Genomic DNA, 13,895 nt, shown 5'->3' on the forward strand with positions numbered 1-13,895 from the left:
AATCACACGCCTTTAGTGGCAAAGGAACTTCAGGCAAATAATAGGTTAGGGATCTATAATAAAAGAGGTTTATAAAAACTGGAGCGAGAAGAACATATACACTGTATATTAAAGCATGTCAATTAAAAGCATATATTTGGACCGCTTTAGAATAAAACTGTCTAGGATTCTATTTAGATTCCCTGCGACTCTGAATTAGGAGCTTCTGTTTGGGGAGCGTTCTATATGACTACTTTCCCACTTATGATGTTGGCACTTGGTCGGACCGGTCACGGAAGCATAAATTACTGTCATTTTTGCATCGCTCCTTAGAAAATTCTGCCAATATCTGTTTTTCACATGCGGCCTGCACAGCTGACTAGTGCGAGAATCCCTTTGTTAATTAGATAATGGGATGAGCTGAACAAAGCTAACACGTGCTTATACGGTAAGAGAACGAGATAGTCTCGAACAATATGAAATCGCAGCCCGTCTAAACCACCCAACTGGGTTCTACCGAGTTCAAGACGATTATCATCTATCGGCAGAGCCGCTGTATCCAACATACTCCAGCGTTTCGGAAAATAGCACCGAACTCTGAACATCTAGACACGGCAGATGCTGGAAATCCGAAAGTGCACGATGAATCCTATTTTGGAAGATTCACCGAGGCTAAAAGTGGCCGCTGTAGATTTGACAAAATGAGGCAAGTCCGCGCCGGTTGTAGAGTTTAGTGTCTTGACAATGCACTGTTTTGGTTCATATCAATTTGTGTATATCATGTTCTTATCCAGAATTCGAATCCCAAGGAGGTCGGTTGAGTTAAATGGAACATTGTTGCTAATCGTATTTACAAGTATAGCCATAGGCGTGTGGTAAGCAAAATAGAGATGATAAAAATAGAAATAAACGAAAGACGGTTAAAGAGCGGCGCAAGTGTAGAATAAAGAATGAAAAAAAAAAAACCATGTAGAAACACTATTACTTGTTTATGCTAAGAGAAAAAAAAATGAGGGAGTAGAAATATACGCTAGAAAAAAATAGCAAAGAAATTATCAAGTTAAAGAACAAGGGATGCATAAACACACAACGGGACAGGGGAGATGAGAGGCTAAATTACACGTTTGAATCCGTCAGGACAGGTTATAGTCTCCGTCGAGGGGGAAGCGGGAGCACCGTTCGGTCTCTTAACCTCTCCTCACCCTCGACATCCAATATCACGGAGACTCCACTGCCCATGCCAGTACTTCCACTTCTGGCCGAAAACCGGAGAGGAACCCCGCCATTGACCTGTAGATAATGCTCGACCCGACTCTGTTCGGTGCCTACTGAGCTTCCCCCATCCCTCCGCGCCTGGGGTAGGGAGCGGTCCATTTGATTCATCGAGTCCATCACCGCGTTGTAGTATGCATTTAGAGACGCGTGGCCGACGCTTGAGTGGGTGCTACTTGGGAGGATGAGGTTGGAGTTGTAGGAGCCATTCGAGCTCGCGTTGCGAGGGGGCATGGGGTCGAGGATGGAGGAGCGGCGGGCGTCGGGCGGGGTTGAGCTATACTCCTCCTCCGATACAAACTGCCGGGTGTATTCGGCCGTCTCCACGCTGGTCCCCGTCGCGGCCGACGTTTCAAAGAGAATGGGGGAGGAAATCTCGGCCGGCGGTGCCTTGCTTTCGTTCGGGGCGACGGATCTCGACCGCCGGCGCCGGCGATAGACCAAAAAACCTACGATCGAGGCGACCGCGAGGGCGGAAAAGACGGTCGAGCCGATGATCACCACCTCGTTGTTGGGCTGGGACTGCTGCTGGGCGAATCTTTGCGGGGTCATCGCCTCGCCCATCGGACTCATTTTGTGTTGGGTCGTGCCGAGGTTGGTCATGGGGGTATTGGTGGCCATGGAGGCATCGCTCATCATCATTTCCCCCATCGTCATTGCTCCAGGCATGACTCGCGTCGCGGGGGGATAGGGCATCATGCTTGGGGTGAAGCCCGAGGTCTTCCATGTGGAGGTTGGCCGGGCCTTGGTCGATTTGCCCGAGGCGGAGTCCATTTCCTGGTTGGCAATCGGCGCATCACTTCCGGGCGACTTCACCGGCTTGATGTTGGTGGGGGGGGTGGGGGCGCTTGTCTCGGTGATGCGGGTCATTTGTGTGATGGTGACGGTTTCTGTCGCGGTGGTGGTTTGGGTGAGTGTGTGCGTGACCTGGACGGTGCGCTCTACAGTGTGCTCGGGAGCGGGGGTCGTACTGTCGGTATTGGACATGGAATGGTCCTTCATAATACTCGAGGACTCCTTCGAGGAGGCAGAGGGCTTGTCCGCAGATGAGTCCTTTTGTTTCTCGTCATGTTGCATTAGGCTGGGCTTGTCGCCGGTCGACTCCATAGTTTTCTCGTCATCTTTCATGGCATGGGATTTCTCGGTGGTGGACTCCATGGGTTTCTCCTCTCGCTGCTTTGCATGGGATTTCTCACTGGGGGACTCCATTGAGCCTTCTTCATGCTGCATGCGATGAGGTGTGTCACTCGAGGGTACTGTGGTTCCTTGGTGGTGCATGGGGCGGGTTCGAGTTCGCTGCGGGGTCGAACTATGCTTTCGAAGCGCCATTTTTGAGAAAGGAAGGATTCAAATATACGAATTACAAAAACCAAGGGGAGTACGTCTAAATGCTTTTTAATACTAAATGGATACTGCCAGTGAATAAGCCAAGAAGAACCAAGTGGTCGAGAGCATTGAACGCCTCTAAAATGAATCGTTCAATCGGAAAGGGGTCAAGAAACAAGTCAAGAAAATTGAGTAGAGAGGAAAGAAACAGAAAGGGTTCTTTCAAACAGGAGGTTAATCGTTATTTTCATCCACATTAAAATTCGACACGCATGACACAAAGTAAAAGCATTCTTCAAATATGGCGGGACATAATAAACACAGGAATAAACCCTTAGAATCAGTGGGTTTTTTTCCCCTCTGGTGGCAAAATTGGGTGGGCCCTGCCAGTTAATAACAAATATTTGTTTAAGTGGATTCGATGGAAAAAATGAAACGCTTGGATGTCTCATCATTAGGTTAGGTTACTTCTGTGCGTCGCGTTTAATGAAGACGCGTTTGAAATTTATTATTTTTTTTTTACTTCGCTCGATTTACAACTTAATCACAATGTCAGGTAAATGGAATATCACGGGCTGATCTTGATGCGCTATGAAAATCTCGCGGAGCCCCATGTATTGATCCATCATTGATTAGGTAATTTTGGGTACGCAACCGGGGGATATCAGCAGAACCCCTACGATGCTGGTGCCGGCGGCTTCGTGAACTCTCCCTTCAATGCATCGCAGCCGGGTGCAGGAGACACTTCTCCCACAAGCAAAGTAGGATAGATATACCCATAGGAGACCGATCTGGCACGTGACTGACCCCTTCATGCTCCTTGTAGAAAAGCGTCACGATCCAGACACTTCGCCCCGTGACGGTGCATCAGATTTTGAACGCATTTCAACCGCACGCAGATGCTGATTTTAAGATCGACAACGTTGAAGTAATGCAGGTGAGGACGCTTTTTTGTCTACTACTATTAGGAACATGCGGGGCTGATTTTTTTGGGGGGGTATGATATTTTATTACATCAAATCGTTCGCTCCGATCAGGTTAAGATCGTGGGGGTTATTAGAAATATGATGAAGCAGAGCACAAACATTTCATATACAGTTGAGGATGGAACAGGCTCTATTGATGTGCGCAAATGGATCGATAATGAGGAGACTGAGGAGGTGGACACTGAATTAAGGTAAAGCGCATTCTCGCCCAGTTTCAGGAACAAGGGCATCTAATGGATCGAGTTAGGACGGGAGTTTACGTGCGCGTGATTGGAAATTTGAATCGCTTCGGGAATAAGCAGCATCTCGGTGTGTATCATATGGAACCCATTCGCGATTTCAACGAGGTGACATTCCACATGCTCGAGTGCATTGCTACTCATCTCTATTTCACCAAAGGCACACCGGTAAAGTGCTCCTTGCCATTCTCCCTTCCCCTCCCCCCTCGTCTCCTATCCCTTCTTCTCACTAGCTTTCTCCCATTTGCTCGCGTTGCTTAGAACACCACCTCGGCCCTGAACAACTCGATTTATAATCCCCAGAGTGCATTCATTAGCGGCAATGCAGCAGGGGACATGGGCGGCATGAGCGGCTACACGCCCGTCCAGTCAAGAATAATGCAGATAGTGCGCGAGGAGCCGGACACCAATGAGGGAACCAATGTCAATGTGATCAAGCAGAAGCTTCAGGGGCAGTTCAGTCGTGAGGAAGTACAGTAAGTGGCATTGTGGTACTAGGTTGGGTGGGTGAGCTTCGAGGGTTGACATGGGCTCTTTCAATATTCGATAGAAATGCAATTGATTGGCTGATCAACGAGGGGCACCTGTACTCGACTGTGGATGACGATCACGTCAAGTCGACGGATAATTAAGCTAGATCGATCAGGTTTCCATTTTTTTTTCTCGTTTTCATTTTTCTATCCTTTTATTTTGAGCATATAGTATACTAACTCATGAGTGCTGTAAAAAAAAAAGAAAAAAGAAAGAAATAAAAAAAATTCTAAAATTATTGAGTGTCGAGTAAGATAATTAAAGGACGAAATTATATCATAAGGGCGGCAAAATAAAAAACATAATGTATGTATATATATATAGAGCATAGCGCCTTATATATATAGATGATAAAGCACCCCGTCTCGTTGGAAACGGAGGGGCTCTCCAGCAAAAACAACACAAACAAACAAACAAATAAAATAGAGTAGAATAGAGTCGAGTAGAAAAACGTATTTAAAAAAAAGAATATTAAACATAGAGTTGGAAGTGAAACACAGACGAGGAAAGAGGGGGTGAGAAAGCATGGACAACAACTTTGGGGAAACCATAAACTGCCTCAGTCTTTGCAAATGAATAAAAAAAAAGAGGACCACCGAGATGGATATAAAAGACCAATGGCAAGATGGGAGGAAGAGGGGGGGAGGGCCGCCGGAAACCGGCTATTTCGAGGCGTGCTTGACACTCAGTCCAAGTGGCCGATCATCCTCCTCGTCACTGCCCTGCGCCATTGGATGGCCGCCTCCCGGCCCACCTCCGACCACGCTCCCATAAACAGCACCGTGCTGGGGGTAGGATCCCATTCCCGCCCCACCCATCGGCCCAAACCCTGGCCCATAGGGCAGATAGCCCGGCACCATCCCGGGCACCCCCATATTCGGCAGCATGCCCATCCCATATCCCATCCCACCCATCATGTTCATTCCCATACCGTAGGCCCCCATCATGCCCATGTTTTGCTGCATCATCAGCCGATTCTGAAGCATCATCCACTGCTCCTGAAGCATGGCCTGCTGTTCCAGCAACGCCCTCCGTTCCCGCTCTTGCTCCTCCATCATTCCAATGCCCGCCTGCATCGGGGGCAGCGCGCTCGCCCTCCGTCCGGTGCTGCTCGTCTTACGCTCCCGCTCACGCTGATGGATGTGGCCCACTAGCCCGTGCTGCGGCTCCGGGACCTTGTTCGGGAGCTGCACAAACGGTTGCCCAAGGGCCCGTGCAATCTCAATCTGCTCCCTCGCCGAGAGCCTTTCCTCCTCCGCGCCCGATCCGGAGCCCTTGGGTGGCTGAGTCGAATAGCGATACAACGCCGGGGACATCGGCCCGCCCCCGCCCATCATGGCAGACTGACGATAGCGGGCCGACGTCTCCGCTCCATACGCGGACATGCTATCGTCGTTTCCGAATCTTCCGCTGATGGTCGAGCGCCGCATGTCAACACTTGCTGCGCTGCTCGGCATAGGCCCCATGCCGACTTGGGAGGGCAGGATGCCGCTGGACACGGCGCGGGGGCGGGACGGAGGCTCGGAATCACCATAGGCAGAGGCAGAGGAGGTAAGCTGCCTTGAGCGGGTCCGCTGTGATCGTGTCATGGACGGTAGCGCGGAGCTCCTGGCCGATTTTCTGGTGGCGTCGGATGAGGAGGAAGACTCACCAGAGGACGAGCTGACGATGGGCGGTTTGCGCGACATTCGGTTCTCAGCCCTTCTGCCCTCGGGCTTCGCATCCTCGCCAGACTCGACCGAAGCAAATTTGGCGCCTCGCTTGTCCTTGATGGAGCTCTCGTCTTCCGTCCCGGCAGGGCCGTTGGGAGGCGTTTGTACAAGCGAGCTGGAGGCGGAGCCAATGGCCGAGTCAAGAGTGGAGCCACTGCTGCTGTTCCATTGCATCTCCACGGATTCGCCCGGCGGCTTTTCCTCCACGGCGTCCTCTCTTGCGGGGAAGATGGGATGGATGGGGATGGCGGCGGAAGTGTGTCTACGCTCGGTCCTTGTAAACTGTGGCCGCCAGCGTTTATTCTCCACGATCGGAGGATCTTCGGGAGCCGAGGGGGGGCCGATGTGTTTCTTTTCTGGACCGTCGATTGCTTTGGCGTTGGTTAAGGGGGCTGAGTTTGTAGGCGAGGGCGAGGTTCCATTTCCGAAGGAGGACAGACTTCCCAGCGGAGACTCACTGAAGCTTAGGGGGTCAAGGCTCGGCAACTCGGGCAACTCCAGGGCGTGCATTTTAGCGCCTGTTTGCGTGGGTAGTGCCGATCGGTCACCCATACAGGTGCTTTTTTCCTGCGACGAGGTGGCTGGGTTGGAACCCAAGTGGCTGATTCGAGCCGAGACCCCGAGCGGCTCGTCGTCACTGCTTTCGTCCTCGTCTTCATCCTGCCCCTCTGAATCACTGGCCTCGACAGCGCCACGCCTATTCTGAATCGGCCCATGCTGTGACTGTCGTGGATGCCGTGGTCCAGCCGAGGAAGCAGGCGAGAGTGGCGCGGAAGAGAGTAGGCGTGACACGATGCGACGCCGTGGAAGCTCAGAGGTGCTCTTGGTCGACGGGGCAATGCTCTTCGTCTCGTGAGAATCGCTTGGCAGCGGGGTCGCAACCACAGACGACTGTGCACGCGTTCGAGCGAATGGGTTCTTCAGATTAACGGAGTTCAGAATGGGGACGCTGTTGTGCCGGGGAATTGGTCCATTCTGTTCATGGACGTCCTCCTGCTTCACCTGGCTGGCGATCATGGTCTGACGAACAGGTGCGACAGGCGGGGGCCGGGCACTCTCCACCTGCTGTCGGAGGATACCGTCAAAGGTTTGTTTGACCTCAAGCGGCGTGATGCCGTGCATCCTGGTGTGCTGCACTTGGTCGAGAGTCAGGAAGAGGCGCGCGTATTGTTCGAAGAAGTATGGGCGAGCGAAGCAAAGTGATGCCGGGTCATAGGTGGACTCCAGGAGCTGGTGGGGACGACCATAGAGCTTAAAAGCGTCGAACAGCGTGTATAAGCTAGGGAAGGACAAAAAAAAGAGAAGCATGTTAGTGAATGCCAACAATGCGGAATGGGTTGGCACCCAAAGGGGGGGCGAGATATTCACATTTCTCCTAGCTCTTGCGTCGATGAAGCCATGAGGAGGACAGAGCAGGGGGCTGCCCCCTTATCCTCGCTTGCTTTCCCGAGGTATTGCATCCCCTCCACCTTCGCCACGGTCGACACGTCGACCAGCTGAGGCTTCTCAGGGTAAACGGCATAGGCCTGGTGGGTATCCACCAGGGTCATCACGGGCGTCTTGCTCTTCTTGGTCTCATAGAAGGCGCACTGCCCACGCGTCTCGAAGCCCTTCCGTTTTCTCTCGCCCTCGCGGTGATCGTGCACTTCAACCCAGTATCGATGCCAATCCACGGTCCCCCCGAATCGCGCCTGTACATAGCCCTTGAATTTCGAGTGGTATTTCTCGGCAAGCGAGCGATACACAGGCCGTTTCAGCAGGGCCGAGGTGTAAATCTCTTGCAGTCTGCCCTTCTCGAACGCCGACAATCGAATGGCGCACGCCCACTGATTCATCGTCGCGCTGTCGGGTGCTTGAAGTAGAAAGCGATTTGACCCCGCGGAATTCAGGCTAAACACACAGTCCCTCGGGCCGTCGTCGTCATTAGGTATGTAGCCGATCAACTCGACGGTGGAGTCGCTGATGTTGATATAGCTGGGCTGCGCTGCGCTTTTAATCGCGGCCAACTCCTTCTCCAAGTCTCCATCGAGGTCTTGATCCTCGACCTGATTCCAGTCCTGGATCTCACCATTTGCGGGATGTTCGGTTGGCCACAATGTCATGACAGGGCCGACCAATTCGGTCCAGCATTGCTGCCATTCTCTTGCAACCACCGGCTTCCCATCTGCGTTCAGGTCGTTTCTGCGCCATAGAAACCCTCGTTTGTACCTTTTTTCCCTATATGCTTCGAACAACTTAACAACATGGACCATGTCGGATGGAGCATTAGTCTTCATTTGAGCTGCGTTCAGCACAGAGGCGCGTGCGTTATTCAGCATCCTCAATGGCGAGCTGGAGCTCGGGTTTGAGGAGCCGGAAAAGTCGAGCAGCGGTGATGAATGTAAGAAGGCCGCGGAGGTGGGGGAGCCCAAGTTCCGCTCGGATGCTGCGAGCGGCGACGGAGCAGCTCCAGCGTAGATGCTCATGACACGTTTTTAATGGTATTGGGATTAGGGATGGTGTATGTGGAGCGGAGGCGCGTGATATGCGATATGGTTTAGGTTTTTTCTATCTCTCCTCTCCAAAGAGACGCGATATGAGGTTTTTTTTTCCCACAGGGAGGTATGATATAATGGCCTAGCAGACAGAACACGGGTTAGATCCAATTCTATGCACATGGGCAATCCCCCCGCCGCTGTCAGGAGAGAGCGGAGGAATTCGGCACGTACAATACACGGAGATGCGGCTAACTACAAGCGAAAAGTGCAATAGTCACGACCCTGTTTCGATTGGACCACAATCAGGCCGAGTATCTCATTACACCTCTGGACGGGAACAAGAGATCAGTGCCCATCCATACCCATCTATTTTCCCCCCCTTCGACTTAAATAGTCAACTGGGACTGAAACTTACCAAGGGTGGACGCCCTATTGCTCCCGTATATTTAGCCTAAACTGAAACGAGCTGAATTCGAAATAACCGGTGGATGTGGATGTGTTCCGGGCGATCAGAGGCAATCGGCCGGGCGATCACGGAAAACAAGCGAAGAAGGCCAGACGCTGATCTGGGAATGCAGGCGTGGATGAATCAATGGGCAGAAACAGGGAACACGCAATTAGCACCCAAAAAAAGAAACCTTGTTTAAAAAAAGAACACACCAAAAATAAAGGCGGGCCGAGCGCAATGGAGATGGGCGCGATGATGTCAGCGGCCGGCAATAGAGGCGGTGCAGCTAGGCGTGCTCGTGGGGAGAGGGCAAGGCGCGGAAAGAGAGCGAGGGAGGGGGGGGAGATTAAGACAGGGAAATGAAAAGAGGCCCAGAGGAAAACGTAAGGGGTATGAGTCCCTTTCCTTTCATTTAGATTGGACAAGGAGCTGTGCCATAGTCCCCCCACGCCGCAACCTAGGCGAAAAATAAAACACACGGGCCAACCAAATAAAGCACTGATTTGCCGTGTGGCCCCCTCGCTTTTGTTTATTAAATCCCACATGGAGGCTAGGAAGAAACTCGGTAATGGGCAAGGATTTGGGGCCATGCGCGCCCGTGCTTCTCAAGATCGCCGCTTGCTAATCTCTCTGCCTCCTCCCCCTCTCCTCTAGTGTTTGTGACGGGCAACAAGAACAAACTTGCCGAGGTGCAGGCGATCCTGGGCGATGCTCTCGAGCTTATCCCACACAAGTTAGACTGTATATTGGATTTCTAATTATGTTTATATATCCCCACCGTGCTCACTCTTTGGCCTCCCTCTCTAGTGGAAGAGATCCAGGGCACCAGCCAGCAGGTCTCCGCTGATAAATGCCGTCGTGCTGCAGAAGAGGTGCCTCTCCAGGATGCATTAGTCATCGAATTGCCACGCTCTTACTGACTCTTCCTATACAGTTGAAGTGTGCCGTCATTACTGAAGATACCTGTCTCTGTTTCAATGCCCTGAACGGACTGCCAGGGCCATACATGTAACCTATCTCTTCACAGCATGTTGCCTTCATGCATTGATTTCAATTGGATTTCGTAGCAAATGGTTCATGGCGGGATTGGGCCATGATGGGCTCAATCGCTTGTTGGCCGGATTCGAGGACAAAAGCGGCTATGCCTTGTGCACCTTTGCATACTCTGAGGGCCCTGGGTCCGAGCCAATTCTGTTCGAGGGAAGAACAGACGTAAGCCCAACCCTCCCCCTTCTTCACCCTCTCTCCTTTGACGCTGTTCTTTCACATAGGGTACGATTGTCCCCCCCCGCGGGTCGGCCGTCTTTGGATGGGACCCCATTTTCCAGCCCGAAGGGTTCACACAAACCTACGCCGAGATGCCCAAAGATTTGAAGAACACCATCTCCCACCGTTATAGAGCACTAGACAAGTTGCGCACTTTCCTTCTCTCCAAAAACGAATAGACGACTTAGAATACGCACACACACTCCCCCCCCCCCCTATATATATAGAGAGAGCCATGGATGGCGTCGTTTCTTTCCTTCAAGCAAATAGATTTTTTATGAGAATAAATTACAAAGAAAAATGAAGAAATCTTTACAAGAAAAGGAGAAAAACAAAGACTGATCTTCCTACTCTCTCCTTATACAACAATAGAAACCACTCTCTACCCCCCACAGGAAGAGCGAAGGGATAAAGCGTCACAAGCAAAAGTATTAAGTAAGCTAATAAATACCACGCCACTGTAGTTCCCTAAACGCCGGTATATGGATGAGTCAAAGCACCAGAGGTAAAAAAGATATGAAATGAGCCAGAGCTCCTCCGCTATGTCCGATACATCCTCCTTGGATCCCCGGGCGAGGCGTTGGATGGGAAGGTGAACAGCCCCTCATGCGGGGTACCACTCATCGACCGCGCCTCCGTTCTAAGCATCTGCTGTCGTGTGGAGCGCCTTACCCCGCCGGAGGCCGGGATCGGAGAGTGGGGGACTCCCTGGCCGCCCGCAGGGCCAGTGGGCACGCCGAATCCTCCCTCCATATAGGGGTATTTCCGGGTATGCCCACTGCCCATCGGCGGATACATTATCCCCGACGGAGGCGTGGCGTGCCCGCTTGACACGCCCAGCACCTCGTCATCGACCTCCGCTAAATTGCGCACCAAATGGGGAACATGCATGCTGGTACGGTGGGTTTTCAGCGGCTCACGATCGGGAAGGGTAACCCCTCGTCTCCCGCGCGTTTGACGGCGTTTCCGTCGTGCGTCACGCTCACGATCGCGCTCCAGCTTCTCCAGCTCCAGTTCGGATAGCTGGACAAGTTGCGGCGTGAAGTGGTTGGCGGATTCCTCTCCACGGTATACATCTTCTACGGGGGGAAGGAAACCGGAGCGGAGGTCGTCGTCAAGGATCGGTCCCCCGTCGAACTCGTGGCCTGCCAGGAGTAAGGATTTGCGGTACACCTGCACTTGTTCACGAATAGAATGGGCAATGGCCGTCCTAGGAGCAATGAGGATGAGAAATGAATTCAATCGATGGAACCAGTATCGACCAGTGCCGACTTACTTGAATTCGCCGCCCAGACCCAATTCATTAGCCAGCTTATCGGCAAACATTTCGGGATTGTTTTTTGGACATGAAATATCCCACTCAAACTGATCCACGAGCGCAACATTGCCCACGGTGATGTCCAGCTATGAACACCGAAAACGTGTAAAAAAAAAAAGGAAATAAAGATAGAAAAGTGCACCCCTTACCTTGATCAATATACGCAATTCTTCCGCGCGTATTCTCTTGGTAGGGCGTTCGTCCGCCGACTTTTCGTGCTTCACCTCCGAATCACCCAGGTCCACTCCCTGCTCTGTATAGGCTTCTAGTTCCTCAACGGTAAAGCTGGGGGCATGGGTGTGATAGTCTTGCACCTGTTCGTGAATTGACTTGGCAATGGCAGACGTGAAGCTCGAGGGTGGAAGCTTCATATCCTCGCAGAGGACTTCAGCAAAATGTTCAGGAGTGACAAGGTTTTCTAAACAATAGTAAAAACGGGCCGGTTAACGGGGACTCTGACTCAAAACCGTAGAATGCTCTATAGGGGTACCATTTAAATTCCATGTAAACGTGTCTCGCAGCTTATACCCATCGAACTCGAGTTCCAACCGTATTGGCACTAGATTCTCCTCCTTTAAGGAGAGTTCGCTCACCGCATCATCCGTAAACCTAAATTCTCGCGATCTTCGGGTCCGCTTCCTCTCCCCAGGGAGAATGATAGCAAATCGACGACCTGTGGTTCCATTGCCATATCCAGCATAGCCGTATCCAAACGGAAGCGCTCCAGGGAGAGCTCGCTCGTGTTTTTCCGCGTTGGCAATTTCAATTTCACGCTTCTTCTGGTTTGCAAGCTCGCAGAAGCGCCGGTGTTGCTCGTCAAGTGTGTGCTGATAGAGAGAATCACGGCGCATATAAGCTTCAAGTTCGCGCTTTTGCATCGGGTTGAGTTCAGGTGTCTCAGGCTGGGTAGTTTGCGCAGTGGCAGTAGGCGTAGAGGAGGAATGCTGCGATGGAGCCTGTGCCTCACTGGAATTAGCTGCCGGATCGGTAGAGGATGAAGAAGGTGATGGAGGGACCGAAGGTTTTGAAGTTTTAGGTATAAATGGACGTGAAAGCTGTTGGCCGGGTGAGGAAGGAGCATTGAGTTGTGTCTGTTGCGGTTGCTGTGGTGGCAGCCGTTGCTGGAATTTATGTGATGGAGGAGAATGTTGTTGCTGCTGCTGGTGTTGTTGCTGCTGCTGCTGGTGTTGTTGTTGTAATTGTTGCTGCTGTAACAACTGGGATTGTTGTGTTTGTTGCATATTTAGAGTGGCGTTTTGTTGATGTGAAAGAGAAAAAGATTGCGACATGGAGAGACTCTTAGATGATGGTATAGAGGACTCCAAACCTGTGGAATTTTGTTGTGCCAGCTGCATTAATGGAAAACTTACTGCATTAGCATTGTTAGGTGCGATCGAGGGGAAAGAAGAAAGGAAGTTGTTCGGCTGCTGATGATTTGATTGCTGATGGTGATCCATGGTCAAATAAAAATATAAAAAACTATGGATCTAAGGTATATGAAGATCAGCGTAGATGTTAGTGATTTGGACACTGTGGCCGAGCAAATACCACTGACAGTGTTGAAAGAAAAGATCGATTGCAACCCCCTCGGAATTGATTAAGATCTATGAAAAAATAGCTTCTCTCTCGCTACGTGTACTGCGTCACCAGCCCTCGTCCAATAATCAAAATTCCCTAGGATTAGAAATCCCACAACTCCTAAGCCATGGAATTTCCCTCAAACTGATATAAAATGAAGCGTGTTGCGCGTGTCTAGATTCCTCATACTTACCTGGGCAGAAGTCGATGTGGTCAAGACGGCGTCGGCTTCATCAGTGTCTGCTGACATTGCACAACCGTTCGGCGGACACTGGTGCGAACGCCCTCCGGGGCGTCTCGGTGCCATAATTTTTGTTAGTGGGGAGTTCTCTCCCCCGAAATCACTACTATAAAAGAAAAAGATAGAGAATAATCAATATTTATTTGATATTGATACTCTAAAGAAGGTCCGGTTTCTTTAGAAAAGTATTATTTTACGGAAACTCCTTCGTATAGTTTTATTTCCTCATGATCTATCGATTATGAATAAGCTTGTACAATTTGCTACCTCTATATTTATATTTAATAGCACAGGAATGAATGGACTCACCAATATTAATGACTTTACGAAAACTGTTCTTTGTGGCGCAGCATAAATAGCTGAGAGGATTGTTTCCTGATTGGCTAGCTTTTCTCTCCTGAGGTTATTCAACCCTTTAGTTTGCTATGCTTCATATTTTATCTGAAAAAGTTAAATAAATTGTACGATTTTCTTTTCACTTTATCTCCTCTTCTATTCTGTAATATTGCCGAAGCTCAGTAC

The 13,895-nt window shown here is 50.8% G+C and overlaps 6 protein-coding genes across 6 annotated transcripts; 2 read left to right on the forward strand and 4 right to left on the reverse strand.

Annotated features, from left to right (window-relative positions):
- Nucleotides 1-1,122: 1,122 nt before the first annotated feature.
- VTP21DRAFT_3592 (uncharacterized protein) lies at nt 1,123-2,580 on the reverse strand (the record flags this gene model as incomplete). Its single annotated transcript, XM_069393911.1, has 1 exon — nt 1,123-2,580. The coding sequence occupies one exon, from the start codon at nt 2,578-2,580 to the stop codon at nt 1,123-1,125; it is 1,458 nt and encodes a 485-aa protein (XP_069249030.1).
- A 546-nt stretch (nt 2,581-3,126) lies between these two features.
- VTP21DRAFT_3593 (uncharacterized protein) lies at nt 3,127-4,434 on the forward strand (the record flags this gene model as incomplete). Its single annotated transcript, XM_069393912.1, has 7 exons — nt 3,127-3,133; nt 3,214-3,338; nt 3,404-3,514; nt 3,615-3,754; nt 3,811-3,970; nt 4,064-4,278; nt 4,353-4,434. 7 exons carry the CDS (start codon nt 3,127-3,129, stop codon nt 4,432-4,434), a joined length of 840 nt encoding a protein of 279 aa, XP_069249031.1.
- A 561-nt stretch (nt 4,435-4,995) lies between these two features.
- VTP21DRAFT_3594 (uncharacterized protein) lies at nt 4,996-8,510 on the reverse strand (the record flags this gene model as incomplete). The annotated part of the gene is made up of 2 exons (XM_069393913.1): nt 4,996-7,324; nt 7,414-8,510. 2 exons carry the CDS (start codon nt 8,508-8,510, stop codon nt 4,996-4,998), a joined length of 3,426 nt encoding a protein of 1,141 aa, XP_069249032.1.
- Nucleotides 8,511-9,513: 1,003 nt separating this feature from the next.
- Nucleotides 9,514-10,415, forward strand: VTP21DRAFT_3595 (uncharacterized protein; the record flags this gene model as incomplete). The annotated part of the gene is made up of 6 exons (XM_069393914.1): nt 9,514-9,535; nt 9,625-9,711; nt 9,778-9,842; nt 9,905-9,978; nt 10,038-10,182; nt 10,242-10,415. The coding sequence occupies 6 exons, from the start codon at nt 9,514-9,516 to the stop codon at nt 10,413-10,415; spliced, it is 567 nt and encodes a 188-aa protein (XP_069249033.1).
- A 361-nt stretch (nt 10,416-10,776) lies between these two features.
- On the reverse strand, nt 10,777-13,011 carry VTP21DRAFT_3596 (uncharacterized protein; the record flags this gene model as incomplete). Its single annotated transcript, XM_069393915.1, has 4 exons — nt 10,777-11,446; nt 11,513-11,640; nt 11,704-11,972; nt 12,045-13,011. 4 exons carry the CDS (start codon nt 13,009-13,011, stop codon nt 10,777-10,779), a joined length of 2,034 nt encoding a protein of 677 aa, XP_069249034.1.
- Nucleotides 13,012-13,183: 172 nt separating this feature from the next.
- VTP21DRAFT_3597 (uncharacterized protein) lies at nt 13,184-13,439 on the reverse strand (the record flags this gene model as incomplete). Its single annotated transcript, XM_069393916.1, has 2 exons — nt 13,184-13,228; nt 13,326-13,439. The coding sequence occupies 2 exons, from the start codon at nt 13,437-13,439 to the stop codon at nt 13,184-13,186; spliced, it is 159 nt and encodes a 52-aa protein (XP_069249035.1).
- Nucleotides 13,440-13,895: the final 456 nt, after the last annotated feature.

The sequence above is a fragment of the Calcarisporiella thermophila genome, assembly GCF_041956535.1.
Source record: "Calcarisporiella thermophila strain CBS 279.70 unplaced genomic scaffold VTP21scaffold_18, whole genome shotgun sequence".
NCBI classification, from domain to species: domain Eukaryota; kingdom Fungi; phylum Calcarisporiellomycota; class Calcarisporiellomycetes; order Calcarisporiellales; family Calcarisporiellaceae; genus Calcarisporiella; species Calcarisporiella thermophila.